The following is a 26,500-nucleotide window of genomic DNA, read 5'->3' as shown; positions in this document are numbered from 1 at the left end:
AGCATCCTTCCAGGGGGACAGATCTGGGAAGGAATATTGGAGAGTCCGGCTCCCCAGGACCCCTCAGCAGGTCTGGGGTGTATGTTGGAGCTAGGGGTGCTTAAGTGCCTCGATACCCAAGAGAGGTTCCGTAGTGGGAGGGTGTGGGCCCGGGAGAGGCTACATATCCTGGAATGGAGGCCCGGTGACAGGATGAAGAGGGGAAGCTGGTACAGTGAACTGCAGATAGAACTCTTGTTCCAAAGGGCATGTGAAGTCCAGGAAGTGGAAGGAGAGTGGGCTCCAGTCTCCAGACAGGCTGATCTGTGATGGCTGATCTGTGATGTCGAGTGAGCACTAAGGAGCCCCCATTCCCTTTCTGGAAACCCTGGAATGAATGCCTGTTGTCCTCACTGGAAAGGGTTAAATGAGCTGGCTGCCTCTCTTGGCTCTAAAGAAGAGTAGGCCCACATTTGGAAAGCTGGGCCCAGGTTGGAAGGTTGGGGGTGGTGAAGACAGGATGACATTGGTACATGCTGTGTTATGGTCAGTCTTGCCAGGGTCCCACTGCCTGAGCTCTGGACACGGGCTCACTGCTGCCCAGGCCAGCTGCCTCTGCTGAGGATTTGTGGCCAGAATGGTCAAGGAAGGCTTCAAGAGAAGTCAGGAATGTGGGCCTGTAATACAAAATCTGCCAATTGGGAATCAACCGACAAAAATGAAGCCAAGAAGCACCATGCAGGCCCAAGCTCAACCCACCGTCTGACTGATGGTCCCTGCCTAGGCAAAGGTGGTACATAGTGCCACCCTAGTTTACTATCACAGGTGCCTTCTGGAGGCAGCTCCTCCACACTCTCCTACTCTGGTCAGCATCCCCAGGACTTCCAGGAGAACATGGCCATCTTGCTGGGCTGTGTGGGCCTGGGCACACCTCTTGCCCTCTCTGGCTTACAGAACAGGTCTATAGGGTTCCCAGCAATTTAGGGAGCATCTGGTTAAGTCCCTCAGCCTTGGGGAGAAGATGCAGTTATTATGAAGTGACTCTGAGAGATGTTCTTCCGGGATGGGATGAGGTGATCAGAGGTACTGTGTCCACAGTCACAGTTGTATGTGAGACAATGTAGGTGTGTCATAATTTGGAGCTTTGCATGACCCAGTGTAAATATCATTTTAATAGCCTTGTGCTGGGACCTTTCATGGCTGTGCTGGAAGCTGCTGGGAAGCCTTCATTAACTCTCCTGTGACCTGAGGGGTGTATAGTCCTTCTTCCTCGTTTGCTGTTAAGGAAACCCAGGCCTTGTCTGGAGGATGACATGGCTGAATGAGCACCTCTGGGCCCCCTGACTCACGAGTGAGTTTTGGTGGGGGCAGGGGACTCGATGGGTGAGACTACTTTGTGGTCTGAGGGTCTGCCACAGTGGAGCTGAGTGGCAAGGAGCAAAGAAAGGGGTCTGCCTGAGTTTTCTTTGGCTACCTCCCTGGTCCTTGTCCACGCCCCTCCATCCCTATCCCCAAAGCGCCTGGCCAGTGTTCTCCCCAGCCACCTGGCGACCGAGCCCCAAATCTCTTTTTCAGTGTCAGGCGTGTTAGCCAGTCCTCCCGGGAGTCTACAGCTTTAGCTGGAATAGGACAAGAAGGCCGGAGTGTAGGAAACCCGAGTTTTGTGTTCCTCCTCATCCAGGGTGGCAGCGTCAGCGCGCGCTCCCGGGGGCTGCGGGCCCTTTAAATCCTCCGGGGCGGCGGCGGCGGCGGGCGGGGGGATGACATCAGCGGGCGGGCCCGGGGCTCAATGGGAGCCGCGGGGGACGCGCGCGCGAGCAGGGAGCGCGCGAGCCGGCGGCGGCGGCGGGGGCGGGAGGCGGCGGCGGTGGAGCGCGGAGCCTGAGCCCGGCCGGGCCGAGCGCAGCGCAGCGCAGCGGGCCGGGGAGAGGCTGGCGCGCCCGCGGCCCCGCGAATCCTCTGGCATCCGCCCCGGCGGGCTGCCCCGGCACGGTGAGCATCGGGGGACCGGGGAAGCAGGGCTCCCTCCGCCTCTTTGTGTTTTCTTTTTGCGCGAGCGCGGGGCGGACACGCGCGTCCTCACTGGGCTGGGGGCGCCGCCCGTGAGGACAAAGGCGCGGCCGGGGACGCGGAGGGGACGTGCGCTTTTCAGGCCGCCGGCTGCACCGAGGCGGCCCCGGGCTGGGGCGGCGGGGGACCTGCGGCAGGGGCCTGGCCCGGGTCTTGGGGGCGCGTGGGTTTCGGGCCGGCCACGGCCCCTCCTCTGTGCCTTGGGCTCCGGGTCAGCGAGGCCGTTTGCGTGTAGGGTGGGGGCACCGGGGGTCCTAAGTGATGGGATGCGTGGTCACCCGGGCCACCGGCTTTGTTTTCTCCTTTGTGGCGAGAAGGGAGGGATTATTTATCGCCTGGATTCTCATTGCGGTGTGTGAGACAGCCTTGTGCTGCACGCCTCTGAGAAGCTGGGTGCTTGGGCAGAGCCAGGGCTCTGACTTAGGCCTGCCCCCTCCCCCTACTTTGCCCAGAGTTTTCCCACATATTTTCTTGGCATAACCTTCCCTTGGGAAGGGGTTCTGGAGAGAAAGGGGTACAGTTCCGATGAATACTTGTGTTTGGGACACCTTTCCTAGGTTTAGGGTATTACTTCAGTTTTTATTTTACTGGTTCATTAACCGGGGTCTTGGCTCTGGGGAAGGTGAGTGGTATGTGTAGGGGACACTGCCTATGTGCCCGACTGGTTGTGGTTTGTAATTTTTCTAACCAGCTGGGAAGTTTTGACTCTTCATGGCCACCTTTTTTTCTTTTTTTTTTTTTTTAACTTTGTTTACCGTCCCCTCCCCCCACCATCCCTCCCTTAGGGGAGAGGGAGTGAAGAATTGGAAAGCTAACCTGTTTGCCCGAAGAAGCCCCCAAAGAAGTTCTTTTCGGGTGGGGGGGCTTTTAAGTGGAGGAGGGTTGGAACAGGCTAGACTCTCTAAGGCTCTGGGTCTTCAGGGTGGGCAGACCCTGGCGTTGGTGGGGTCCTCCAGTGTTGATGGTTTGTAGCCCTCTTCCTTTCTGTGTAGACTGTGGAGAGGGGCTTGGGGGGTCATGTGCAGTGTATTTATGTAAGACACCCAGACAGAGGGCACTGGTATTTATATAACCTGGCGTGGGTATTTATGTAATATAGGATGCGGTATATTTATGTTTCTTTCCTAACCTGTGGCTTTCCCAGCTGCCATGTGTGGTCTCTGAGTTGGCGTTGGTGGAAACCCGGCTGGGGGGGATGTTTGTGAGTACACACCCAGCCCCCCCTTTCCCGTAGGGATCACGAGTGTGAGCCTCTGCTCCTGTCTTCCCTTGACGGGTGCACTTAGAAAACTGGACCATGTGTGAACCTGTGGTGGCGGGCTGGTGGGTTTTCTGAAGATGTGCAGTCCTGCTGTTGGCAACTAGGGCAACTTAGCTGATTCCAGGCCAGCCATGTGGGCAAAGGGCCTTGATGGAGAGCCCAGAGTTTGGCTGGCACCCAGTGGCAGCTACTTCCTTGTAGCTAGTGGAAGAAGGACTGTGGTGGCTCTCTGGGAACTAGTACGAGGCTGGGGTGTCACTCCTGGCTTGGACCTTTTGGCTCTTAGGCTGATCAAGGAGCCCTAATGAGTGTCTCCCGGCTTCTTTCCAGGCCTGGCAGCTGGGGGTAGGCTTGGCACAGGGAAGGGTCAGGTCCCCCAAGAAAGCCAGCACAGCTACTGTCTTACCTTCTGGTTTTACTTCTGAAGCCTGGAGTGAAATAAATTCTGGGTAGGAGGCCACCAGGTAGGCTAGCCTGACCCCAGTTTGCTCCTAGGTGAGATTCTGCCCTTGACTTGTTGCTGGGTAGCAGCAAGGCCATTCAAGGCTTGGGTTCCTATCTGCAAAAGGAGTCCCCTCTTGTTTGCTCACATTAGCTCATTTGTAAACAAGCAAAGGTCTCATGGACCACTTCTCCCCATTTCATAGTTTACCCTCCCCTGCCTCCCTATCTTCTGGCAACCCAAACTGCCCCCAGTCTTTGAGTCTTCTCTTTTCTGGCCTGGATCATGGGTACCCAGACCTCTACCAGGCCAGTGCAGAGTGGTCCTGCCATGGTGGCCCAATTTTTGTTAACCTGGTGCTTGAGGCATCAGGAAGGATGGGGGGCTGCTCAGGTCAGCCCCTCAGGGACTAGTGACTTCAAATCTTCTGTACCAGGGACCTCTCCCAGGAGACCCTCCCTCCTTGTCTTCAAGGAAGCTTGTGTCAGAATCCACCCAAAGCGATGTGTGCAGAGGCCTAGAAACGGTTCACTACATCCTGAATAGAACCTAGGAGGCATTATGAGGGACCTTGCCTTCCCTTTCTGAATGGGGATCAGATCCTCTTGTGAGGGGCCTACTGGAACAGTCCAGCCTAGCCCCGTGTGAGCCTAGCGGCCCAGGGGCAGGGATAGAGGTGGGTACCCTGTGCCCTCGGGAGTCTCAGTACTATGGGACTCTGTGGGGCCCTTCCCTTCCCTTTTCACCCTTGGAGGTTGGAACTTGCTGGTGGTGGCTTTGGTAGTTTTCAGTTTGCTCCCATGGAACCTGCTCTTCTGGAGCCCAGGACCTCACCGGGGTCCTTTAGGTGCCTCTAGAGTGCATGCAGATAAAGCACCTTATAGAAGACTTGGCCTTTAGCCTGTTAGGGTTGGTAGAGATTCACTGGTGAGCCCAAGATGCAAGACTTGGGTCTCTTGTCTCTTCCCTGTATCCCTTTGTCCTTGATCAAGTTCCTTTAGGGCTTTAGTCCATGATAACCAGACTCCCTCTGAGGAGGCTCACACTGGAGGGTCCACTTGGCTTTTTCCTCCTGGGCCTTGGCTCTGATACCACTTTTTCCGTACTTAGTGAAGCCTGTTCTAAACCTGCCTCAGCCCTGCCCAGGTGTGTGGGCATGAAGGCTACCTGACACTTGGCTGCCCTTGAGTAGAGTGAAGCCAGATTGCTTCCCAGACAGTGGGAGGGAGAAGGCTAGCCTCCGGTGGGGGAAGGCTCCAGGCCCTCGGGTGCCAGAGGTCCCATCTCTGACCTGTTTCTGTTTCTCCTGCAACAAGGGTGAAACATGGAGCTCCGCGTGGGGAATAAGTACCGCCTGGGCCGGAAGATCGGCAGTGGGTCCTTTGGAGACATCTACTTGGGTAAGTCCCTGGGCCTCTAGCTATATTCGGCCCTTGATAGCTCTGGGGGTGGGGAGGAGGAGGAGGAGGAGGAGGAGGAAGGAGGAGGAGGAGGAGGAGGAGGAGGAGGAGGAAGAGGAGGAGGAGGAGGAGGACAGTCTGGGATTTGGGGATCTGGGGACAGAACTTTGCTCTGGTTGTGTGGCATGGCTTGGAAGCCTCCAGGGTCATCCTAGATCCACAAGGAGGCTCAGGTAGTGGGGGGATGCCTCTCACAGCGGGATGGGGGGAAGCTCAGTAGGCTGCAATGGCAGAGGATATATATATTTAGCAGATTTCCAGCTGCAGCTGACCTGGGTCTCCACTGGGCGTGGGAAGGCGCTGGCTGGGTAGGCAACCCCACCACTTGGTTTCTGGCTGAAGGATACTGGTAGATGGAGACAGCATCTACTATCATGGACCTCTGGGGAGGCTCCCAGGAAGTACAGGCCCTTCCCTTAGATGTGGCTTTCTGGAATGCAGCCTGGAGCTGCTTTGGGATGACACAGGGAGGGTCTCATTTCTCTGGGAGCTCCCTGTCTTCTGGACGTGTTTCCTTTTTGAGTTTCCCCTGATGTCTTTTAAAGCAGATTTCTGACATCTCAGCCTCTAGTGAGGGAGAAATGAGCCTCATCCTCCTGCAGTGTTGTTTTCCTAGCCCTGCGCGGTGCCATTTTGAGTCTTATTGGCCTGGAGGGGAGCGTTTGCTTGGTAACTGTGGAGATGGAGTTGGGAGTCTTAGAGTTGCCAGAGTGAGATGGCAAGCCTCCTAGGTCATCCTTGGAACTGCCCCTGTGCCCTCAGGAGTAGGACTCAGCTGCCTCGTGTTTTCCTCCTTAGAGAATGAAAATTACTTCTGTCCTGGGCAGAGAGAATGTACAAGTCTGGACACTATGGTCATTAATTAGTTATTGTAGGATTTCTCTTCCCCAGGGGACAGAGTCCCTGACCCTTTGAGTATGAAGTCTTCCATTCAGTTAGCCTCAGAGGCAATAGGCAGGGGATGCCTATTCCTGGCTCTTACCTGCAGGCCCCTTTCTGAACACTGTCACCCTCAAGGTGGCCCCAGGACTTCTGATAGCAGAAGGTGCAGTGTGACTAAGGTGACTTCTGGGGATTGCTACAGAAAATTAGCTGGGGTGGCCTTGGCACCACAGCTCTACTGAGTGCATGGAAGACAGACATACCTAGATCCTCAGCCTCATCTTGTGCAGCTGCCCTAGGTCCCCATCAGTGTCCCCTAATGATCAGTCGCTGTTGAAGAACACAAATAAAACAACCATGAAGTACAATTTCTGTGCCTGGCATCAGGGAGCTCACTATGCCCTGTAAACAGCTTGGTGTTTCTCTTTGGGGTGTGGTGGTGTGTGCCTGTAGAACCAGCTACTCTGAAGGCTGAGGCAGGAAGATTGCTTGAACCCTGGAGATTATGGCAAAATGGCTAAGCCATAGCAATGTAGTGAGGTAATTCTGCTTAGAAACTAAGTAACATGAGATCAAGATGCTTCTGGTTCCTCATTCCTGTCAGGAGGAGCTTCTGTGAGCTTGTGTCTGCTCCCCAACCCCCACTCCAGTGCCCAGTATGTGGCCTATCCACAGTGGATGTCCAGTGAAGGCTTGAGAGAAGCAGAGAGCAAGGAAAAGGGGACTTAGTCTGGGAAAGCCTTGCCGTAGCAGGATAAGAGAGAGAAGGGATTAGGAACTGGGCAGGCTAGGTTCCTGTTTTTAGTGATCCTCACTTACTGTGTGACCAGGGCTGCCCCTTTCTCTAGGCCTGGCCTAAGCATGAGGACCCTGGATGTGTAGTGTCTGTGTCTGTGTGAGAGTGAGTGCGTGTGTAGTGTCTGTGTGTGAGAGTGAGTGCGTGTGTAGTGTCTGTGTGTGAGAGTGAGTGCGTGCATGCATGCGTATATGTGCAGCTCTGATACACAACCTGGTACCTACTGTTAGACAATGCCGTGTCTGACCCCTCTTCAGCAGAAGGGATGTGGAAGCTGTGGATGGAGAGGTGCAACCCAAGCTCACTCAGAAAGGCCACTGTCCCTGCTTCCTGTGGTCTACCTCCCTGGGGGCAGGACTTCCTGTTTATCTACAGTGTTGTCTTTGTTATGCTAACTGCCAGGTCCAGATTCACTCTTTGTGTTTGCTCTGGAAAAAATTGACCCTTGGTCTTTACTTTGGCCAGCTGTAAACTCTGGATTCCCTGCTAGCCTTGACTTCCCCATCTGAGATGGAATTGTGAGATAAGTGATACGGCTGCACTGCTTGAACCCGCTGCCTGTGCTGTACTTCTGCTCTGTTGGGAGCTGCCGCTTTCTGAGGATCTAAGTCTTCTGGGGGTCAAAGGGGAGGAGGGCTGCCCCTCTGTCCAGCTTTGACTGGGTGCACCTATGTTGGGATGTGTGTGTGAGCACCGCATGTGTGATGAGTGCCATCCTAGACCCTATCTTGCCTATGTGGGAGCAGTGGTGGCTGAAGGGCCTCTTTGACTAGCCTTGCTGGCACCCTTTGTTCAGAGTGCTGGCTACGTTCTCACCAGGGTGTTGGGCCAGGGCCTGACTCCAGATGGCCTCTACAGGTGGGGCCAGGCTAGGCTTCCACACCTAGCTTTCTAGGATTGACCTTGAGGAAGTCTTGGGATGAGAGCATTGTTTCTGAAATGCTTGTGAGGCCCTGGGCCCTTCTTCATGTCCATCCATGTTCTCTTCCCTTTAATGTCTAAGGTCAGCTGTGCATCCTGGGAAAACTCTCTAGATCTATTAAAAGGTGGGGCGGATTGCTGTGCCTCAACTCTTGTCAGGGGTGCAGACCAGGTGGCTATAGGGGTGGGTCTTGTTTGTTTGAGGCAGGGTCTCACTGTGTTCTGGCTGGCTGCCATAAATTCAGAAACCCGGCAGCCTCTGCCTCCCTGTGTGTGGGGTTAAACATGCATGCCACTATGCCCAGCCTTCAGCCTTTTGACATGGGAGTTGAGTTGCTGCTGCTGCTTCTGCTGCTGCTGGTTCTGGGGCGGACCAACTCTGCAAGCCCTTCCCGCAGTCTCTGTGTCTGTGTAGGTGAGTGGCCATAGAGAGCTAAAGAGGCTGCTCATCACTCTCTACCTGCAGCTTCTTTCTAGGTTTCTAGTCCATCTTGGAGCTAACCAGGCTCACACCTTTTCTATGTCCAAGATTGTTTTGGGGACCAATCAGTTCCTCCATTTTGTTCCTGTGTGGAACTGTGGGTCATTTTGCATATGTAGTCCCTCAGTGAGCCATCTTGCCTCTGTGGTTGCCCTGCCCTCTGTACAGCACTCCCACAGAAGGTGAACAGGACAGCCCCTCTGTCAGCAGCTTCCATGAACCAGTGTGCTTGGGACCTGGAGTGCACAGAGAAGCTGAGGCTCTGGGAGAAATTTGGAATCCTGGCTCTGTTCCAACCAATTCTGTCTGGCCTAGGCCAGCCACTTAGCCTCTCTGAACTGTAGCTCAGTGGTTGGCAGGATTAAGGGAAGTCAGAGAAAAGACTGGCTGCCTCCTGATGGGAATCTAAGGGTGGGAACCATGGGGGGGGGGGACGGGGCAGTCAGGAGGCTTTGCCTAACAGCTTAGGTCCCTGGTCCTTGGCCTGCAAAGTTGTGTGGCATGGTCATTCAACATTTGTGTTGGGTTTTCCCTTTGTCAAATAGAGACAACAGTAGCACTGGCAGGGCAGTGTCAGAGTTAAAAGGGATGATGAGCCCCTGCCTCTGTTCCCTGTGTATCTGCTGAGTCACCAGTGCATGTAGGGATCATCTCTGCCCTCTGCCTGGGTATGGCCACCCTGCTGTGACCTCCCAGGCCTCCCTTCCCTCCTCAAGTCCCCTCCATCTCTTTCTGATACACTGGTGATTCTTGGTGAGAGGTGACTTTTGTCTCTTGGAGGGCATTTGGCAAATCCTGAAGACATTTCTGATTGTTACAATACGGGGCGGGGGAGGGGGTAATGGTGGCTTCTGGTGGGTAGAAGTCAAGGATATTGTCAAACCCCTGACAGTGCAGCAAGAGTTGTCTGACCCCAAACGTCGGACTGTTGAGATTGGGGATACTCACTGCATGTCTGTACTGGCTGGGGCCCTCAACTAGGTGGCCAGGATTGAAGCCCCTCAGGTCTGAGCTCTTACCTTGTCTACCTTTGTCACTCTCTTCAGCTACCCTCTGCACCAGAGCCCTCAGCTTCACCCTTCCTAGCAAGCCTTTGCATATTCTGTGACCCTGGTGTGTCTGACAAAGCCCTGTCCCTGTCCCAGGAGCTCAGCAGCCTTTTCTCTAGGGAGGTGCTCCTTCACCCAGAGCACCATTTCCTCTCTCTTCCTTCCATTCCATGTGGGGAATTGTTGCCCCTAATCATCTCACTTCATCCCATCTCTGGCTGGGGTGGGTTGATCATCAGCCCTCACTGTGGAGTACTTGCTATGTACTGGGGCTCTGCTGAGCTCCTCTGTCCTAGACAGCCCAGCAAACTAAGTTTGGCTAGCAGTTTGCAGGAGAGGCGCCTGGGCTCAGAAGTAGAAGATCTGAGCCATTTCTCCAGCCTTCTGTGTTAGAAAATATGGTAGAGAGTAATTGAGGAAAACTTCCAACACCAACCTCTGGCTTCTGCATAGACGTATGTGTAAGTGCATTCACATACAGTAATAATGGTGGTGGTGGTGGTGGTGGTGATGAGGCCGAGTGGTCAGCAGGTAACAGGATCAGGACCTAGGATCTGATCCAGCAGCTTGGCTCTGTTACAGACAGGCTCTTGATATGAAGCCCAAGCTGGCTTCCACCAGGCTTGGCCTCCCAAGTGCTGGGGTTACAAGTGTGTACCATCACACTCACTCAAAATCACTACATTCTCCTGCTGTTGATGTTCATGGCAAGACAGGGTACACACAAGACTCCAGGTCATCCCAGTTCCCTTTTTGTGTGATAACCTTATGGCCCCACAGAAAACTGTGGGCTTTATGAATTGATGACTGCTGATATGTCCTAAGTACTTTATGGGGGCCAGGCAGTTGTGGCGCAAGCCCTTAGTCCCAGCACTAGGGAGGCAGAGGCAGGTGGATCTCTATGAGTTTGAATCCAGCCTGCTCTACAGAACTAGTTCGAGGACAGGCTCCAAAGCTACACAGAGAAACCCTGTCTCAAAAAAACCAAACCAAACAAAAAAGTACTTTAGGGGGAGCTGGGAGGAAAATAAGTGCTTGAGGTCCTCACAAGCATCAGAACCTGAGCAACACTGTACCCTGTTCACACACAGTTTAAAAAAAAAAAGCCAGTTGGTCACCACACACCTTTAATCCCAGCACTGGGGGTGCAGGTTTGGAGAGATGGGATCTCCGGGGCTTGCTGATCAGCCAGTCTAACTAATTGGACAAGCTCCAAGTTGAGTGAGATGTTCTGGATGGTTACTTACTTTTGTTGTGTGTATGGGTGTCTTGCCTGCACAGGTGTCTGTCTGTGCACTCTGTTGCAGTGCTTGAGGAAGCCACAGAGGGCACCAGGTCCCCTGAAACTGGAGTTACCAATGGCTGTGAGCCGCCATGTAGGTACTGGGAACCCAACCAGGGACCTCTGGAAGAGCAGCCAGCGCTCTTCACTGCTGAGCTGTCTCTCCAGCCTTTTTGTCTTAAAAAAGTAAGGTGGAGAGGGATTGAAGAAAACTCCCAGCACCAGCCTCTGGTTTCCACATAGGTGTATACATAAGTGCGGGCAACATGCACACAAATAATAGTAATGATATAATTATAATAATAATAACTTTAAATTTTTTAAAAGTAGTTTGCAAGCCAGTTTCCAGTTGCTCCTGGATTTAGTCATCTAATTGGTTTTTCTTTTATGTAGCTCAGAAATCAAAGTACATATGCAAAAATTGGAATAATGTGTTAAATGAAAGGAAACAGAAGACCACATAATGGGTGCTTTCATTTCATTGAAATGCCCAAAATAAGCAAGTCCATAAGCAGAAAGTGGCCAAGTGGTCCCTAGGGGCTCCGGGAAGGAAATTGGCAGGGATGGGGAGGGGGGGAAGTCACAATTACTAGAAGGCATAGGCATTTGAGGCAATGTTGGTCATTTTCTCTGATTGACTGTGCAATGGATTGTACAACCCTGTGGACAACTAGTTTCACAGCGCCCGTGACTGTATCCCGCAGTGTACATATTACATTTCAACAGAAGTACACAAGAAGCAATGCATAATAAGGTGTCTGTGAAGTCCCCCCTCCCCCCCCAATCAGCCATTGTTTCTTCATGTGACTGCAACCCAGCACAGACGCTTCCATGTCGAAAGAGCACAGGATCGTGGTCTGGGCTTTGCTTTTTCACTTCCTGTATCTTGGAGACTTTGCACTGTTCCATGGAGTGAGCTTCCTCCTCTCACCATTGTGTTCTGTTATGGATCAGCTATTCTTTATTTAGCCAGTCCTGAAAGACGGACATGTGGGTGGTTTCCAAGCTTTTGCTTATTGCAAACACTCGACAGTGGACAGCCTTGGCCAGGCTCTTTACACCATACAAGGATGCTGCCTGATGGGCTGGAGAGATGGCTCTGAGGTTGTGTGTACACTCGATGGGCACTGTGGAGGCCTGAGTAGGTGAAACTCTGAGTTCCAAGACAGGCAAGCTGTAGAGTGAGACCTGCCTTTAAAAAGAGAAAGTAACCGGGCAGATCTCTCAGTTCAAGGCCAGCCTGGTCTACAGAGTGAGTTCCAGGACAGCCAGGGCTACATAGAGAAACCTTGTATGGAAAAAGAAAAGCAGTGTGTGTGTGTGTGGGGGGGGGGGGGGAGTAAGGATTCATACTGTTCTTGCAGAGTACCTGAGTTTGTCTCTCGGTTCCCAGCACCCATAGTAGGTGGCTCACAACTGCATGTGATCCCAGCTTTAGGGAAACCTAATGTGATACTCTGGCCTCTGTGAGCACCTATACTCAAGTCCCTATGCCACCCCTCACCTACAACACATACATATAATTTAAAAAAAAAATTTTTTTTTTTGAGACAAGGTTTTCCTATATAATTTTGGCCGGCCTGGAACTTGCTATGTAGACCAAGCTGGCCTCAGAACTCTCAAACATCCTCTTGCCTCTGCCTCAGAGAGTGCTGGGGTTGAAGGTATGCACCACCACACCTGGCAAAAATTAAAATCTTTAAGGAAGAAACAAAATTAAAGGAATGTCAGCCAACCTCCTAAGGTAGAGGTACTGGTCACAGCTAGGCCATGGAAAGTCACCTTCCAGCTGTGTAGGGAAGAGAGCTTGTGAGAAATGTAAGCATTGTGGGACTTGTAGCTGTCCTTTGTGTCCAGGACTGCACTCTCCCCCATGGGTACTGTCAGCTCATATCCTCCATTCCATTTCCCATCAGATCTTTCCTGTCCACTAGCTGTTTGCCGGTGATAAGAATTGTTTTTTTCTTTCAGCCTTATCTCTGGAGCTTTGGCCAGTGTGAGGGGTTCTGGATGGTTTTGAAGGAGAGGGACCTTTGACATTTCCCCTTACCTTTATTTGTATGTGTAAGCTTGTGTATATGGAAGTCAGTAGGTTCTGGAGATTGAACTCTGATCATCAGGCTTGGCAGCAATCACTTTTACCTCCTGAGCCATCTTGCCATCTCCTTGAGAACCCCCCCCCCACACACACACACAATACCTTTCTCTCTTTGAGAAAATTTTAATATAGGTGTTTAGTTTTTGTTGTTACTGGTTTGCTTTTGCTTTTTTGTTTGTTTGTTTTGTTTTTTTGTTTTTCGATACAGGGTTTCTCTGGCTTTGGAGTCTGTCCTGGAACTCACTCTGTAGACCAGGCTGGTCTCGAACTCACAGAGATCCGCCTGCCTCTGCCTCCCAAGTGCTGGGATTAAAGGTGTGCACCACGAACACCCGGCTGCTTTTGCATTTTAATTTGTTTTGTGTACTGTGGCATATGTGTGGAAGGCAGTTATCTCCATCTGAGGCAGGAGGATCACCAACTTGGGACCAGTGAAATCAAAATTAGGAAGTGCGCAATTGGGTGGCCATTACTACAGTGTTGTCACCAGCTAAGTCCCAAATTGTCATCATTCCTGAGAGCAGCTACTGCCTGAGTCACAACAACCTCAAATGGGTAAGGACCACATGGTCGCTTGAGATTGACCCTAGTCCTTTGTGTCCTCTGACACTGGCAGGTGCCAACATTGCCTCTGGTGAGGAAGTAGCCATCAAGCTGGAATGTGTGAAAACAAAGCACCCGCAGCTCCACATTGAGAGCAAGTTCTACAAGATGATGCAGGGAGGAGGTAAGGCAGCGATGGGGTGGGGGGGGTGCAAGGGAGGAGGGAAGGGGAGGCTGGCTGTCCTGGTGCAGAGCAGGGAGAAGACAATGTAGAGGACGTGGGTGAGGAGTGACCCTGACCAAGCTTCTTTTCCTTGGGCCCAGTGGGGATCCCGTCCATCAAGTGGTGCGGGGCTGAGGGTGACTACAATGTGATGGTCATGGAGCTGCTGGGGCCCAGTCTTGAGGACCTCTTCAACTTCTGTTCCCGAAAGTTCAGCCTCAAGACGGTGCTGCTGCTGGCCGACCAGATGGTGAGTCCCCACCCCTCCAGGTGTCCAGCTGACTCTCCTGCTGTGTGAGCCAGTGGCTCTCAACCATCGAGTCTGTGGGTCCTACATCCCACCTCCAGAGGTTGGGCCTGTTCTAGGGACCAGGGGACACTGACTACCCATTGTGGAACCCTGGGGGTGCCTTGTTAACATGTAGGTTCCAGGCTCAACTCCAAACCTGATGTATTAATTACTTCTCTGTTACTGTGATAAACGTGTGCCCAATCCTGGAGGCAGTGGCACACACCTTTAATCCTGGCGCTCAGGAGATAGAGGCTAGCCTGGTCTGTAGAACAAGTTTCAGGACAGCCAGGGCTACACAGAGAAACCCTGTCTGCAAAAATAAAAACATGTGACCAAAAGCAACTTATGGAAGAAAGAATTGATTTGGGCTTGTGGATCCAGAGAACGAGTCCATAATGGTCAGGAAGGTATTTGTCATTTAAACTGCATACATGCTGAGTCACCTTCCTTGAGGGCCTTGGGCTGCTGCCCTGCACGGTTGTCATCCTCTGTCCCAGTGCCTCACCTGAGGGCTTCAGCCACCTGGTTTTCCCTTTGCCAGGTTGTCATGGGGATTAGTGGGGTGCTGTGCAATTCAGGGACTGAGAGTAGAGCAGGTGTCAGGTCCTGCAGCCCTTGATGATGAACAGAGGAAAGGTTTAAGACCACTCTCCCTCTTTGGTATGTCCACCTGTCTTAGTTAGGGTTACTATCTATGTGATGATCAAAAACAAGTTGGGGAGGAAAGGGTCCATTTGGTTTACATATCCTGGGTCAGTCCACTGAAGGAAGCCATGGCAAGAACTCAAACCTGGCGAGAACCTGAAAGCAGAAGCTGATGCAGAGCCCATGGAGGGTGCTGCTTACTAGCTTGCTCCTCATGGCTTGCTCAGCCTGCTTTCTTATAAAACTGAGTACCCCCAGCCCAGAGATGTCACCACCCACAATGGACTGGGCCCTCCCCATCGATCACTAAGTAAGAAAATGCCCTACATGCCTTCATACAACTTTATGGAAGCATTTTTTCTCAGTGGAGGCTTCCTCCTCTCAGATGACTTTAGCTTGTGTCAAGCTGACATAAACTAGCCAGCACAACCCCCTCTCCCTGAGCACCCTATTTCTGTTAGGACCCTGCTTAAATTTGTGTTAAAACTGCTTCTTTGTGTGTGTGTGTGTGTGTGTGTGTGTGCGCGCGCGCGCTCATGTATACATGGGAGTGCTTGCATGTAAAGGGGTACAAAGTTTGACACTGGAGATCTTTGGTTCCTTCTCACTTTATTTTTAAGATTTATTTAAAAAGCTGGGTGTGGGCCAGGTGGTGGCACATGCCTTTAGTCCCAGCAGAATCAGGTGCATCTCTGTGTTTGAGGCCATCCTTCCAGGACAGCCTGGGCCACACAGAGAAACCCTGTCTTGAGAAGCCAAAAAAAGTTATTTAATTACGTGTATATGTGTGTGTCTGTGTTGGTGCTTGCTGGGGCCAGAGGTGTCAGATCTCCTAGAGATAAAGTTACAGGCAGTTGTGAGCTAACCGATCTGGAACTAACTTGGGTTGTCTGGAAGAGTGATATGTGCTCTTAACTGCTGAGCCATCTCTCCAGACCCATAAAACCTCTTTTTAATGAACTGACTTTGTTTCATTTAAAAAAGAAGAAAAAGATAAAACCAGAACCTGGTGTGGTGGCTCATGCCTGTAATCCCAACACTGGGGAGACTGAGGCAGGAGAATTACAGGAAGATCAAGGCCAGTCTGGGCTACAGTGTAAAAACCCTATCTAAAAAACCAACAAAATCCAAATCTGGAATTGGGGTGTAATGGATCATGTCAGAAACCCCAGTGCTCAAGAGGCTGAGGCTGGAGGCTTGCCAGGAGATGGGAGTCAACGTGTGATGCCTACTAAGACTGTCTCTCAGCACGTGAGCTCCTTCAAAGTCCGTCCTCATTGCTTGGGGAAGCATGGCCACTCCTTGAAACCATGCTTCCTGCTGAGGCTAGGTCTTTCTCCCTGGCCAGAGCAGGTGGCCTTGTGTACATTTGCTGTGTCTGTGTGGAGTGACCTGCTGTCTCCTCACCTTCCCCAGATCAGCCGCATCGAGTACATCCACTCCAAGAATTTTATCCACCGGGATGTAAAGCCTGATAACTTTCTCATGGGCCTGGGGAAGAAAGGCAACTTGGTCTACATCATTGACTTCGGCCTGGCCAAGAAGTACCGTGATGCCCGCACCCACCAGCATATCCCCTACCGGGAAAACAAGAACCTGACTGGCACTGCCCGCTATGCCTCTATCAACACCCACCTGGGCATCGGTGAGTGAGCTGGGCCTGGGCAAGCATGCAGTGGCCGCTGGCCAGGATGAGCCTGTGTCCCTACCTGGGTTGGCGACCCCAGGGATTTTTCTGGTGAGCCTCACCCTGTCTGGCCCAGGTCTGGACTTGTTCCATATGGACCCCTTGATAAGCAGAGCTGTGTGTATTTTGTCTGCCTTGGCAATCCTCTTGAGTGGGTGGCAGTTTCCCCATTTGTACATTGGAGAAATGCAAGCCCAGAGGTTTAACATGGCTGTTTAAGGGCATGAATTCCAGAGCTGGATTTGACTGAAGCCCTGTCTCAAACTAGAGTGTGATCTTTAAGCACAAAACAGGCCAGGCAAGGAGGTGGTGGGTGCCCACACACAGTTGTTGAGTGAAGTAACGCCTGGGCTAGAAAAACTGGCTGGAACAGACATGAGAAAGCTCTGCCTTGGAAAGTCTAGAGGAGGAGGAGAATGGGGCAGCAGTTATAACAGACTGTCCAAGAGCCAGTGAGCACTGAGGGGGGGTGGCTACAGTGAGAAATGCAGCCTGACTGGCCCCTCACCTGTGGCCCTTGACCTCCTGACCTGTGCAGAGCAAAGCCGTCGAGATGACCTGGAGAGCTTGGGCTATGTGCTGATGTACTTCAACCTGGGCTCCCTGCCCTGGCAGGGTCTCAAAGCCGCCACCAAGCGTCAGAAGTATGAGCGGATCAGTGAGAAGAAGATGTCAACGCCCATCGAGGTCCTCTGCAAAGGCTACCCCTGTGAGTAGCTGGCGGGCATGGCGTTTCCTTCTAAGGGCAAGTCCAGGGGGGCCACCCATGGGGTACCCCTGACCTTGACACTGGAATGTTTATGACTGTCTCTTACTAGAGTCTTTCTGCCTAGGAGCTAGCTGGGATACCTGAACCCCCACACCTCACACCCGTCTCTTACATATCAGTTGTCCCCAGCCTCATCTCTTGCCTTATCTCTGAGGTCTGCTCTCAGTCCGATGGTTTGAAGAAGTAGAAGCTGCCCTCTTTTGACTTAAGTCATAATGGGACTCTGCATCCCATCAGGCCTTTGAGTTTATGGCAACTGTTGACCTGGTGGCTGTGACCTTGGTGCTTGGTTAGACAGGTGACAAGCTGTGCACCCAGCTCCACAGCACCTCTGCTTGGAAGCGGGCCATGCTCAGTTCAGTTTTCATCCTGCCCATCTTAGATTGATAGTGTTGCAGGGACAGTGGGTGCCTAGGACAGTGGTGTCTGCTGAGTCTCTCGGGAAAGTGATCCTCACAGTGGCCTCTTCTGTCCTTGTGACCCACCAGCTGAGTTCTCAACATACCTCAACTTCTGCCGCTCCCTGCGGTTCGATGACAAGCCCGACTACTCCTACCTGCGCCAGCTCTTCCGAAATCTCTTTCACCGGCAGGGTTTCTCCTACGACTACGTCTTCGACTGGAACATGCTCAAATTCGTGAGTCACCGGCAGGCCAAGGCGGGCTTGGGGGACTGGACAGGGCAGGCCCTGACTCATAAGGCCAGAGTGACATGGTGGGGGGCGGGGCTCCCGTTAAACGGGAAGTATGAGCTGGACAGTGTGAGTGACCTTGCAGGGGTCCCAGAACCCCTCGCCTCCAGCTACTTTGGTATAGGTAGGGTACACCTCCATTGGGGGCAGGACCCAGGGAAGGCACCACCACCTGCTAGGTGGGAAAGGATGAGGCCTGGCCTGCAGTCCCTCTTGTGTACCTGTGGTGCATGGATAGCACTGGCTGGACCCCCTGCTGTCCTGATAGCTGTCTGTACTTTCCTGCTCCTCTTATGTGTATCCCAGACTGCGGCCCTTTCTGAGGCCTCCATGGCCAGCTTGAACCCGGTCATAGTGGCTTCTTTGTTTCTGATTCTAGGACCCTGGGTCTTCCTAGGCAGTTGTTCTGTCTCCCTCTTTTAAGGGTCCTAGGGGTGGGTGAGGGAGAAGCATTCACCAGTCATGGTGACAAGCACTGGAATGACAAGCACTGGAATCCGTGAAATTGTATGTCTTGTTTCACATCTCCTCTGGAAAAGGGGGCTTCCTCGAGCCAGGCTCAGCCCCGCGACAAGGAAGCTCTTGCGTCACCCTGCCCCCGCCCTTGGCCTTGTGCTGGGCCCACGTACTCACCCACTTACTGGTAAGGACCTTTCAAGGCCTGGCCTTTCCAAGATTTGCGGCTTAGCCAGTGAGCATGAGGACCTAGCCTCAGCTGTGCTCTCTCTGTCCTTTTCAGGTGCCCGGCGCCCCTGGGCACCCAAGGACCCCCAGATAGGCCGGTGGAGGAGGTGGAGCAACTGCCTCCCCAAAGATACTGGCCTGTGGTTTGGACATCAGGGCCCCAGTTCTGACACCGCCAGGGCTGTCTCAGCCCATCTCAGCCAAGCTTGAGGAAGCACCCTGTGGGATGGCAGGGTGAGACCCTGTTCCAGAGAGGTGGCTGTTCAGTGGAGAGGGTGACAGAAAAGGCCCTGCATGGGATTCTCAAGAATGATCCAGCTGCCTGAGGGCTAGAACAAGCCTGAAGAAGGGATATTTACGCTGCCTGGGAGGGACTTGGTGGCACATCACAGGACCCTGCTCCATCTCAGCCTCATCGTTGGCCTATGTATCGATTCTGAGCTCATTAAATACTTCTTTCCCTTCATCCTCGTGTGCCTCTCTTTTCACAGAGTGGCCCTTGGCCTGCTCTATCCAGTGTCAAGAATGAACGTAGGCCTTGTACTCTGGACACCGAGATGAGCACAATAATTTTGGGGTCCTCTTTTCTCTGGGCCATACTCAGTGGCCTGGGCCTGTTCTTTAAGGAAGCCTCACAGGCCAGGGACCTTGGGGACAAACCTGTGACTTTATCTCTGGGACTGGAGCAAAAAGTGGACAGTGGAACTCCTTCCAACTCAGAGCATGTTGGTCAAGGGCCTGGTCATGGGTCTAGCTCTTCTTGTCAAGGCTTCCAGAGTGTTGGGTACTAGACATATGCTACAGAAAACCAGCTGAATCCAGTCTGGGAATGGGCTTGTGTCCCTTCTCAGTAAAGCTTGAAGAATGGATTTTGTGTTCTCCTGACCAGTGCAGCCCACTCTAGTAGCCTCTCACCATGTAGTGCTGACTTTTTCATTCACTAAAATTATTGGAGATGGACGCTGACTTCTTAGTCATCCACCAGATTGCATTCAGAAAGCCACAAGTGGCTGCTACCTCCAGTGTGGCAAATGTGAACATTGGTCATTCCGGGAGGTTCTGTGGACAGCTGATGTAGATGCTTCCTTCATAATGCCCCTTGTGTGACTGGCCAGCTGAAAAATTTCAAACTTGGCCAGATGTGCCCTCCATGCCCTATTGCTGGTAACCTGATCCTCTCCTTGGAGGTAGACTCTAGAGGTCAAAGGTGGACAGCCTTTGCCTCTACCATGTGTGACCCTGTCACTACATGCCCAGTTCCATTTCCAAGAACATTTACAGAACATACATCAGAAATTTTCACAGCCATCACTCCAAGACCAGCCCTTCCCACCTGCCCTGCAATAAGCAAGCTGTCACCAGTACTCTGCAGACAGGGCTCCGTGAGCAACAGACTGGAAAGACCCACTTGACCTTGGAATGACCTTCCATGTTCCACCCCAGGGGACTGGAATTCCCCAGATGCTTGAATCCTGGGATGTCTCGGAGAACACAGCCACTGTTCTAGCCAGGAGGAGACGCCATACAGCCAAGGACAAAGCCAGACACCTGTGTGACTTTGACACTGACTGTTTTCTTATGGGCAAATAAAGGCCATGAAAACACTCTGGTATGCATTTCTTGATGCGTCCATCACATTGGGTAGATGGAAACAGGGTGAGGGACCAGGTCTGGCCTGAGCCTGGTGGAGCTGCTGAGACCCCAGCCTGGCTATTGATGGCTCTGCACCCCTAGGTGAGGCTCTAAGCCTCACCAAGCCTCAGTTTCTCGTTTAGCAAGAAGCTAAAATTATTGCTACCACAATAACAGGAGGGACTGTTGAGTGCAACAGCCCTTGTTTCTCTCAGGTTGGGCTGTGTTCCAGCTGAACCAGGCAGCCAGTGAGTGGGTGGAACTCTAGCAGTCCTAAGCCCTGGTTTCTGAGTGGAGGACTAGGAAATGTCCAAGGCAGGTCTCTGAACGGTGTCTTTTTGTGGGACAAAATGGGACTCATTGGCCAGACCATGTTTAGCCCCAGCTTCTTATTGGCTATGTAACTCCAGCCAGGTCACAAGGCCTCTGGCCAGGCCGAGTAAGGACAAAAAATGTCAGCACTTCCACTTCATAGGGGGCCCCAGAGCAATGGGGGTGACATGGGATGTACGTGCTGGTTTGACTACCTCATTAGGATTCAGGGATCATTCTGAATCAAGCCACTCCCTCCAGGGGTCCGGGAAGACAGCTCTCTCCCCACTCCCAGAGTGTTGGGCTTTTTAGTACCTATAAAGACATGAGTTTGCAGAGCCCGTACCCCATGGCCCATGAGCACGCGCCCATCTCAGCCTATAGCTCTCTCCTCCACAGATGCGGCCCCCCTTCCGCCAGCCCCCTGCCCTTCCCTGTGGACGGCCTCAGGACCAGCTAGGTAACTCAGCCAGGCTCTGCTCCTACTCTGCGTTTCTTTCTGGTCCTTGCTCCCTTCCTCTTGTACTTGGGGTGTCAGCTTAGCGGACAGACCCTTGGGACTCAAGATACCTTCTCTGGCTTTGCCTGAGGGCCTCTTTGCTCCATGGAACATCTATCCTGACTTCTTTTATCCCCTGGGCTTCCAGGCAACAGCATTTATGGGGTCCCCTAAGTCTCTTGGCTGTTACCCCATAGTAGGAGTAATGGTCAGGTCTGGGAGCCAGGGATTGGCCCTGTGATTGTGTACCAGGAGACCTTGGGACAGTCCTGTCTCTGCTTTCATTGGAGTTGTGACTCTGAACCTGCCCTTTCTTCTCTAGCTATGGCCTGTCTGTCAGGTAGTTGGGCTTCTGAATGCCCTTCCTGCTTGGTTGGGAACACAGAGGGAAGGACCAAGAGCTACCCTTGTTTGTCCTGGAGATATCAGCCTGGTCTAGCTGAGGGGTCTCTGTTTTCCCTCTGGCAGCTTCCTCTTCTGGGTGTTGGGTGTCTTGGTCCCTAAGCACTGTGGTAGAGGGTAAGCTCCAGCCTTCTTAGAGTATGGGAAGGAAGGTGGAATTAGTTTTCTGAGCGTTTCATACACTTCTTCCCCTTCTCTGTCCTGCTAGGGTTCTGGGTGCTGTATAGCATCCTCACAGGGCTGACTCGAATTTTCTCTCATGTTCTTATAGGGTGCAGCCCGGAATCCCGAGGACGTAGACCGGGAGCGACGAGAACACGAACGGGAAGAGAGGATGGGGCAGTTGCGGGGGTCTGCGACCAGAGCCCTGCCCCCTGGCCCACCTACGGGGGCTACTGCCAATCGACTCCGAAGTGCAGCCGAGCCTGTGGCTTCTACCCCTGCCTCTCGCATCCAACAAGCTGGTCAGTAGGGTCCTTTGAGCCTCGGGCTGGGACCAGGGAGGGTTAGGGGACTGCTTGTTCCCACACTGAGGGTGGCTGCTGCCCTCCCTCCAGGCAATACTTCTCCCAGAGCGATCTCACGGGCCGACCGGGAGAGGAAGGTGAGCATGCGCCTCCACAGAGGTGCACCGGCCAATGTCTCCTCCTCAGACCTCACTGGACGGCAAGAGGTCTCCCGGATTTCAGCCTCACAGGTGAGCCTCTCCAGGACATAGAGTGTCTAGCTCTTCCTGGTATTGGTCTACCTTGTGCCTCTCCCCCCTTTACTCTCACCACCCTAGAGTTAATTGGCTCTACTTCCTTGAGCAAAGTGAGAAACTGAGGCTCAGAGAAATAACTTGACCCAGTAAGCAGTAGCACTCACTGCCAGGATCCAGTTTGGTGGGTGACAGGGGCCTCAGAAACAAGTCGTTGCACTCCCTGCTATGAGGAAGCCCTCAGTAGTTCCCATCACAGCAAGGGATGCGGGAGGAAGGGGGAGCCCTGTCAGGTGACCCCATTTAATGGCCACATTTAGACTCAGAATGTAGGGGAAAGGCCTTGGCAGAGGTAGATCTACCCCTCCTGCCTGTGGGAGATGAGCCTCTGTAGATCCAGACCTAGGGTTGAGCCTTTGGGCTCCCATTTGGGTGTGGCCTGCAGTGGTCCCTTTGCTACCTGGAGTACTCCAGCTATAAAGCTAGGGGCCCTGGGCAGTGGTGGCACACACCTTTAATCCCAGCACTCGGGAGGTAGAGGCAGGTGGATCTCTGAGTTCAAGGCCAGCCTGGTCTGACCCCTGAGATCATACAGCCTGCCTTCAGATTGAATGCTGTGCTGTGATGGATGGGGCTCAAGGTAGGGATGGGCAGACTTGGGAAATCACTTTAGCCAGCTGCTTAAGTCCTTGACCTGATTCTTCCCCTTTATCTCTCTGGCCCCTCTTGAAGACAAGCGTGCCATTTGACCATCTCGGGAAATGAGGAGAGCCACCACCAACCAGTGTTTGCTTAGGTGAGTGCTGGTGTCTTCTGGGGTCACTAGGGGGAGAGGGAAACAAGTGGTACATGGAGTAGAGGAAGTGGCGAGTGGCACCATGGGCCTCCCCTTCCTGCCTTCCAGGCTGTGGCTTCTTACAGACAGTCCTGAATCTGGATACTCTAACTTCTAGGAAACCCTTTTCCTGCCCTTGGTTCTTCTGTCCTTGTGGCTCCTAGGAGAGACCAAGGGACCAACCACAAGTGGACTTCCTAGGCTTTAGCGTAATTTTGCTTTTTGGTTGGTGTATAAGCTAATTTGTGCAAAGCCATAAAGAGGCCAGAATGTAGAAAGGGCCTTGGTGCTTTTATACCCAGGAAAGGCCCTCTGGCCAAGATGAGTTAGGGTTAGACTGCCTGAGGCTTGGGAGGCAGTAAGTAGTGAAATACCCATTAGCCTGGTTTGGGTGAAGGGGCTACAGGCTCTTCTGATACATATTGACTGGGCCTCCTGAAGAAAGAGGATGTCATCAAGCAGTGGCTCACCCACTAAGAGTCTGGCTTCACAGCAGTTACCTGAAACAGAAGTCACATTGCAGAAATTCTCCTACAGACAACTAGTCTGTTCTGGCCTCCTACAGACAACTAGTCTGTTCTGGCTGTGAGGTGGCTGGGATGGCTGCTTAGCCCACCAAGACAGAGCAGCACTTTGCTTTCCCCCTCTTGGGGTGATGGAATACTGTGTGCTGGGCCTGAAACCAGACTCTGGGCTCCAAGTGGGACAAGGAAGGGGTCTGGTGGCTGGGTAGACTAAGGCAGCCAGACCTCTGACCTGTTGTCTTTGTTTCCTTTCCTAGTGTCTTCACTGCATTTTCTTAATGAAATAAAACAAAGGACAGAAAGAAAGAAGCAACCACTCAAATGAACAAAAAGGAAAAAAAAAACACAACCCAGCACAGAGTCGACAATGGATTTTGTTTCTTTGATTTACTTTTCCAATGGCAAAAAGACAAGATTGTCTTTATTACTGAGGATCCCTGTCCCCTCACCTTGCCCACTGCTCCCAACATGAAGGCTGCCAACACTCCTCTAATGACATTGGGTCATACTCCAGCCCCCTGTTCCCACCATCACCCACCACATGCAGGGCAGCCGATGGAGGTGCCTGAAGAGCTTGCATCAGGGAGTGGTTTGCCAGTCACAGACAAGTCCCATGAGATTTTGTGAGCCTCGGATCCAAGGAGACACGCACAACTGCAGCCCCTTGGCAGTGACAGTGGCCAGCTTGGTGTTGGGCTTTCCCAGAGTTCCCCTAAGCATCCTGGTCCCCCTTTCTCCCCTCCCGTCACCTCTCTGCAGAGACCTTGAGGAGGCGGTGAGCTGGTGGCCATGATGCCTTGTGCATGTGTGAGTGTGAGTGTGTGTGTGTGTGTGTGTGTGTGTGTGTGAGAGAGAGAGAGAGAGAGAGAGAGAGAGAGAGAGAGAGAGAGAGAGAGAGAGAGAGAGAGAGAAACTTGTATTTTCCAGAGCAGCAGGTGGCCTGCCATCCTTCCTGGCCAAGTTTCTGTTCTCGTCCCCCTAAAGTCAAGGTGGGGTGGACAATGACCTCCACATCCCTCAGGGCATAGAGTCCTTGCCACCACCTGTCCCCAGATGCCAGTGTGTGGCAACCCCATCTTTCTTCCATACCTGATCTTAGGCAAGTTCACAGAGTCTGTTCCCAGATGGCATCGGCTCTGACTTACCATTTAGTTCCCTGGTCCTGACAGTCACCTGTGGTCACCCCTCTTCCCAGGCCTGACTTCTGAGTAGGACCCTGGGTCAGGGTTAAGTGTTGAATTTACCCTTCCTGGTTAACACCTGATTTTTAATTTTATTTTATTTTTGTTTGTTTTCTCGGTGTGTGTATTTCCTAATTTATTTACCTCTTTTTCCCTTTTTTTTTTAATTAAAGAGCAAAACTTTTTATTACTTTGTAATTTAAAAAACTGAAAAAAAAATTACTGAAGAACTTTGGGGGGAATTTTGTACTTTTTTCCTGTGTAAATATTGGACTTTTTTGAGCTTTATTGTGGTTGTTAATTTGAAGTAATAAAGTAGAAAAGGACAAAGTGATGTAGGCCACCCTTTGTCCACCTCTTTGCTCTTGGGGTTTCTGCTTGGGACAGCACATTGGAGGGAAACCATTAACTTCGGAGGCAGCTGTGGCCAGGGCCATTGTAATCTGTTGTCATGTGGTACATTCAGGGGGCACTCAGGAGGCAGAGGCAGGCAGATCTCTGAGGTTGAGGCCAGCCTGGTCTGCATAGTTCCAGGATAGCCAGGACTTCATAGTGAGATCTTGAAGATAAATAAATATATAGAGAGAGTAAATAATTTAAAAATCTATTTCCTTGTTCTAAGGATGTATTTGGGTGTGTTGTCAGAACAGAGCTCAAACATGACTTGAAATCATCTATTGTGTGGCTGTCTCATCAATTTTAATGAGTTAGTGCTCCACCCCCTAATTTGGCTTAATTTATCTAGAGGTGAAATGTTTATATATATGAAAGTCACGTTATTAAACAACAACCATAATCAAAGCAAGGTGTGTTGTGACAAGTGCCCAATGGTATGAGCCTGGAGTGCAGATGAGGAGACCCTGTCTCATCAAAGCACAAAAGCTAAAACCTAAAACAGTTACAACAGAACCGGCCCTGCTCTTCTCCAACCTTGTCACTTACTCTTCTGTGGATGTTCCAGGGAAGGAACAGTGGCTGATGGGAGGGAAGTAATATTAAGTTGAGGTCAGAGGACACATCGGCTATACAGTTAATTAATCAGGATAAACAAACATCAGGAAGTTTTCCTCAGACTGAGGGCAGCCATGGCACCTGGTGAGTCATTGCCACTCACGCAGCAAACATAAAGGTGGGGCTCAGAGGTATGCTGAGCAGAGGTGGAGCAGGGTGCCCAGAGCGGAATTCCAGAGAACCAGGTGGCCCACGCTGTAACCCTGGACACCATCTTAGATACCTCTTGAACAGGGTGAGGTTGTTGATGTCCACTTCCAAGAACTGTCAGGACTAAATATGAGTGTAAATGGATACAAGGCTAAGTTCACCTGTGTTGAGCCATGACACCCCAGCAAGGCTAGTTAGTGCTCATAATCCCCATTTTGTGGATGTTTACCTTGGTGCCTACCAATGCAACTAAACAAGTTTCTGCTCCACAAACCCAATCTCTGAACCTTTATTGTAGCCAGGCACCTGAACATGCTTGTCAAGGGGAAAGACTCAGGTGAGGAAGTGGTTGATCCCATATTAGAACACGCTGTGACTCAGTGGTAGAGCTCCTGCCCAGAATATGAGGTCCTGGGTTCTATCAACAGCATGAGAATCCTGTGAGTGGACTAGGCAGTGGTGGCCCATGCCTTTAATCCCAGCACTAAGGAGACAGAGACAGGCAGATCTCTGAGTTTCAGGCCAGCCTTGCCTGCAGAGCAAGTTCCAAGACAGGCTCCAAAGCTCCAAACCCTGTCTTGAAAAACCAAAAAGAAAAAGAAATAGAGAATGTAACGATAAGTCTTATTGCCAGCCGCCTGAATTCCACCCTGACACTTTTGGGTCCCAAATAACACACAGAGACTTATATTAGGTGCAGTGCTGCTGGCCAATGACTAGGATTTCTTACTCTATTAAGACTTGCCTGATCGAGGACGACAGTGGCATGTGTCCTCTCTTGTCGAGCTCACATGGCGGCTCCCAGAGGAGAGAGGAAGAGGAAGAGAATGACTTCCTGCTTGTCCCTGCTTATATTCTGAGTCTGCCTCCTATGTCACTTCCTGCCTGGATCACAAGACTTTACTGTATTTCCCAGAATCCTTCTTGACTCCTAGTCCTGCCTAACTTGCTGCCTCGTTGGCTGAGCAGTGCTTTATTCAACAACCAATAAGATAAACA

At 52.0% G+C, this 26,500-nt stretch overlaps 1 protein-coding gene across 6 annotated transcripts in view; it reads left to right on the top strand.

Moving 5' to 3' along the window:
• The window catches only part of LOC100766643 (casein kinase I), a 36,753-nt gene extending 12,070 nt beyond the window's left edge, over nucleotides 1–24,683 (top strand). For 2 of the 6 annotated variants that reach the window (XM_027404006.2, XM_027404007.2), the window contains exons 2-12: nucleotides 5,069–5,152; nucleotides 13,338–13,448; nucleotides 13,589–13,737; nucleotides 15,841–16,069; nucleotides 16,650–16,820; nucleotides 17,369–17,517; nucleotides 20,599–20,659; nucleotides 21,372–21,564; nucleotides 21,658–21,797; nucleotides 22,533–22,596; nucleotides 23,417–24,683. In XM_027404006.2, the coding sequence (XP_027259807.1) occupies nucleotides 5,077–5,152; nucleotides 13,338–13,448; nucleotides 13,589–13,737; nucleotides 15,841–16,069; nucleotides 16,650–16,820; nucleotides 17,369–17,517; nucleotides 20,599–20,659; nucleotides 21,372–21,564; nucleotides 21,658–21,797; nucleotides 22,533–22,549 (1,296 nt within the window). In that variant the 5' untranslated portion in view covers nucleotides 5,069–5,076 and the 3' untranslated portion in view covers nucleotides 22,550–22,596; nucleotides 23,417–24,683. Of the gene's footprint in view, nucleotides 1–1,820; nucleotides 1,972–4,294; nucleotides 4,429–5,068; nucleotides 5,153–13,337; nucleotides 13,449–13,588; nucleotides 13,738–15,840; nucleotides 16,070–16,649; nucleotides 16,821–17,368; nucleotides 17,518–18,110; nucleotides 18,215–18,310; nucleotides 19,861–20,598; nucleotides 20,660–21,371; nucleotides 21,565–21,657; nucleotides 21,798–22,532; nucleotides 22,597–23,416 lie in introns of those variants that run through there. The other 4 variants (XM_027404005.2, XM_027404008.2, XM_035440765.1 and 1 more) reach the window with 4 other exon arrangements.
• Nucleotides 24,684–26,500: the final 1,817 nt, after the last annotated feature.

The sequence above is a fragment of the Cricetulus griseus genome, chromosome 2, assembly GCF_003668045.3.
Source record: "Cricetulus griseus strain 17A/GY chromosome 2, alternate assembly CriGri-PICRH-1.0, whole genome shotgun sequence".
Taxonomy (NCBI): domain Eukaryota; kingdom Metazoa; phylum Chordata; class Mammalia; order Rodentia; family Cricetidae; genus Cricetulus; species Cricetulus griseus.
The sequence above is the reverse complement of the archived record's forward strand: the minus strand, read 5'-3'. Positions and strand labels throughout refer to the sequence as shown.